Below are 1,542 nucleotides of genomic sequence, written 5' to 3' on the forward strand. Positions count from 1 at the left end.
TGTCATACAGTCACATTCATGAATCTGTCATATAGTCACATTCATAACTCTGTCATATAGTCTCATTCATAGCTCTGTCATACAGTCACATTCATGAATCTGTCATACAGTCACATTCATGACTCTGTCATATAGTCACATTCATGAATCTGTCATATAGTCACATTCATGAATCTGTCATACAGTCACATTCATGAATCTGTCATATGTTCACATTCACAACTCTGTCATACAGTCACATTCATGACTCTGTCATATAGTCACATTCATGAATCTGTCATATAGTCACATTCATGAATCTGTCATACAGTCACATTCATGAATCTGTCATACAGTCACATTCATGACTCTGTCATATAGTCACATTCATGAATCTGTCATATAGTCACATTCACGACTCTGTCATATAGTCACATTCATGAATCTGTCATATAGTCACATTCATGACTCTGTCATATAGTCACATTCATGAATCTGTCATATGTTCACATTCATAACTCTGTCATATAGTCTCATTCATAGCTCTGTCATATAGTCACATTCATGACCCTGTCATAGAGTCAGATCAACCAGCCAGTCATACAGCCACTACCACGAAAACATCACAAGAAATCACATAAAAATGTCTGTGATATGCTCACATTATCCATCCCATCATATGGTCACCATCACACGCATGGAAGTCACGGTAACAAGGTGTCATACGGTTACATGCAGTGCTCTACACCGTCAGCCTGTGTTTACAGTTTACTCAGACACAGGATGTTCTTCTGCGCTATGTGTGTGCAGCTCTGACAATAACTCAATAACTCACTTCATGTTCATTTTCTGTCTTACCACACAAAATTATTAAAACAATATTAAAACACGATACACGATTACACAGTTAGGCTGCAGGCTTTTCATTTTAAAACTTTTATCAAATGTCCTGGAGTTCTGTACAAAAGGCCTAACGCTCTCTCGCTCTCTCTCTCTCTATCTCCTTCATCGGAGAGTATCATACCTCTACCAGCCAGGGATGGAGGGATGAGAGTCAAAGTGCAGAAGACGAATGTAAAGAAGGGATGAGACATCTTCGTTCTTCCCACAGACATTAAAGCGTGTAGGGACCCCTTGGGCGAGTGCTGGCGTAGGGTGGTGTATCTTTGTATGTGCCAGTGTGAGGAGTCAAATAGCCGACACACATAGGCTGGAACAGGAAGACACACGAGGGTTACTGTTAAGGCTGACGCTGAATGTGCCAGACACTGATAAAAGCACACACTGACACCGCTCCGCTGCATGCCAGAGAATGTGCGACTGCGATAAAAGTATAGAAATATAGAAATATGGTTGTCGAGTGTGTCCGTGGATGAGGCCTATGATGAAAATGTGTGTGTATGCGTGTGCGTATGTATGTGGATATGTATATGTGTGTGTGTGTGTGTGTGTGTGCGTATGTGTGTATGTTTAGTTGAAAAGAGAATGATAATGGCAGCATGACTCTCCACATAGACACACACACACACACACAGTCTTGCGATATCCATGAGTTTAGAGGTC

At 41.0% G+C, this 1,542-nt stretch overlaps 1 protein-coding gene across 1 annotated transcript in view; it reads right to left on the bottom strand.

The window, feature by feature from the left end:
* The window catches only part of g6fl (g6f-like), a 10,758-nt gene extending 9,637 nt beyond the window's left edge, over nt 1–1,121 (bottom strand). The window contains exon 1 of the mRNA XM_030785603.1: nt 1,004–1,121. Coding sequence (XP_030641463.1) covers nt 1,004–1,094 — 91 coding nt within the window. The 5' untranslated portion in view covers nt 1,095–1,121. The remainder of the gene's footprint in view (nt 1–1,003) is intronic.
* Nucleotides 1,122–1,542: the final 421 nt, after the last annotated feature.

The sequence above is a fragment of the Chanos chanos genome, chromosome 9 (assembly GCF_902362185.1).
Source record: "Chanos chanos chromosome 9, fChaCha1.1, whole genome shotgun sequence".
Lineage (NCBI taxonomy): Eukaryota > Metazoa > Chordata > Actinopteri > Gonorynchiformes > Chanidae > Chanos > Chanos chanos.